The sequence below is a fragment of the Plectropomus leopardus genome, unplaced genomic scaffold (assembly GCF_008729295.1).
Source record: "Plectropomus leopardus isolate mb unplaced genomic scaffold, YSFRI_Pleo_2.0 unplaced_scaffold24847, whole genome shotgun sequence".
Classification (NCBI taxonomy): Eukaryota; Metazoa; Chordata; class Actinopteri; order Perciformes; family Serranidae; genus Plectropomus; species Plectropomus leopardus.
The window spans coordinates 1-2,153 of record NW_024626987.1 but is presented as its reverse complement, the minus strand read 5'-3'; the positions used below and the strand labels follow the sequence as shown (position 1 = coordinate 2,153).

The 2,153-nt window shown below is 32.8% G+C and overlaps 1 protein-coding gene across 1 annotated transcript; it reads right to left on the bottom strand.

Moving 5' to 3' along the window:
- Positions 1-17: 17 nt before the first annotated feature.
- Positions 18-1,494, bottom strand: LOC121966505 (transmembrane protein 107-like). Its single transcript, XM_042516589.1, has 3 exons — positions 1,110-1,494; positions 368-435; positions 18-129 (listed from the first exon to the last, which is right to left on the bottom strand). The coding sequence occupies exons 1-3, from the start codon at positions 1,194-1,196 to the stop codon at positions 18-20; spliced, it is 267 nt and encodes an 88-aa protein (XP_042372523.1). The 5' UTR covers positions 1,197-1,494.
- Positions 1,495-2,153: the final 659 nt, after the last annotated feature.

Here is a 2,153-nt window from a genome sequence, read left to right as displayed (position 1 = left end):
TCAATGAGGGACACATACTAAAGGATACACAGGAGACCTTGGCTGCAGTTGAACATGGACACTCCAGAGAAGAATCCGGCCAACTCTATAGCAAATAGACCGAGTGTGACTGCAAGAGCCACCACCAACCTGAGACAAAGAGAGACATATTAGAGAGTGTGTATGCCTGTGTGTGTGTCAACTTATTTCATACTGTGGGATTGTTTGTTTACTTTTCTTGGTATCAGGATTTTTGCATTTGTTGAGGTGAAATTCCCCATGAGCCTAAATCTCACCTGCACATCTTGTTTTTTTTGTATTTGTGTTGTTTTGTTTTGTGCAAATAAATCTTAAAAAACTACACTGTGTTTGCCAAGCGTTTTCTTACTTCCTGTCCTCATCTTCATACTGCTCTTGAGTGAAATCCAAAGGCAAGCAAGCCTTTATGTTGTTCTCCTGTCAAACAAACATTCAAACAGTTTAGCTTCAAAAACGCCCACAAAAAGACTTAAGAAACAGTGATGAATTGTAAAGATTCAGGCAAAACTACATTAGTGGTTATGAAAATAAACGCATCTGACAGAGAGTTCCTCGATTATAAAATTGTTTTTTTCTCTAAGTTTTATTCTACCAGGATAAATCCATTCAATTATCTTAAAAAAAGTTATACAATTTTTAAAAAAGGACAAAAAACAAAACAACCTATGTACAAAGAAGTATCATTTAGCAACTTTAAATAAATATATTTAAGGCTTTGCAAATTTCTATTGCTTTCATTGCTTTATAATTCTTCAGTCCCAGTAACGTTGCTATTTAGGGTCTGATTTCACTTTTAATTGTTGTATGTGTCTCTCTTAAAATAGAGGTTCAAAATAAACAGTTTTCGCAACCAATATCATTCTTATCATTAAAATGTCGTTTTTTTTTTCCTAAATGAATAACTGAACCAGTCAACATCTTAAATAAATATTCAAGGTAAATACAAATTCATTTTATACACAAGCATTCCAAAAATAAAGGACAAATAGTTTCATTTTCATAAGTACAAAAAACATATTTTTCACCAATATCTTCTTGAGAGCTGTCGGTTTAAAGATTAAATCAAATGTATAAAAATATATCTCACTTACCCTCGACCAAAAGATCGTGATCACGATGACAAGGTGAGCTGTGATAGTCAAGAACCGAGCAGGGACGAGGTTGTTTACAGCCGACATACTGACCAACTATTTATTTCATCAGAAAACTAGTTTACTAAAAACAAAGCACGGACAGATGCAACGTTATCTACGGACTGAAACAATGTTTAGGTTAGCGTGATTTGCTACCTTAGCATCTTAGCTGCAGTTTCACAAATAAGCTAACTTTATCCAAGACGAAGGTGAAAACACGCAGAAAAATATATTTTAGAGAACATATCGCGGCTTCAGTTTAAATTTAGCTACTATTACTAAAACACAACCAACTGCAGATGAAATTTCCACGCGGTTGAGCCTTTAGACGGTTGCTACAACAACAGACAACACGGTGCATTCTTTATTACAGACCGGTTTAACCATCGACCTCAACGCAAAGGTTCCGGACACGGACAACATTTGAGAGAGGACTGTTCGTGTTTTTCTGTTTAAAATCTTTATTAAAAAACAGTATGAATACAATACAAATGATGAAATATAATTCCAGTGTATCAAAATAATAGCAGAAGTCCTACATCATTTCATGAGATGTTATACAGGGTACAAAAGTCCAGTGTTTTTGTGGCTATAGGATTGATTAGGTGTAGTGTTTGCGGTCATTTTTTAAAAGAAAGGTTTATGATTTAAAAATTTGATTTATGGATGTGGAATTTTGCAAGCAATATAATCAAACTGATGATAAATATTGCTGTGTTTTGGAAGAAGAGTAACTTGTTTTAAAATAACCTTCATTATTAACAGTTTTGAAAATCGGTACATTCATTTGTCAATACAAAAATTTACAAATGAAAAAAATATGACAAGTAGGTGCAAACCAGACAGACGAAACTAGTAAAATAAAATAAAATGAAATAAATAGAATTTGATAAAATTAAATAGACACAACTATAAACACACACAGGGTTTAAGTAATTAGTGATATAATGAAGCTGTAAGAATTGTATAAATAAATAGTTTTGGTTAGATTTTCACACTTTT

Excerpts from the sequence above, each read along its gene's own strand:
- LOC121966505 (XM_042516589.1), bottom strand. The coding sequence starts at position 1,196 with ATGTCGGCTGTAAACAACCTCGTCCCTGCTCGGTTCTTGACTATCACA. Across the intron at positions 436-1,109 it reads TCACGATCTTTTGGTCGAGG|GAGAACAACATAAAGGCTTG; the intron begins GTAAGTGAGATA and ends TTTGTTTGACAG. Across the intron at positions 130-367 it reads TATGAAGATGAGGACAGGAA|GTTGGTGGTGGCTCTTGCAG; the intron begins GTAAGAAAACGC and ends TCTTTGTCTCAG.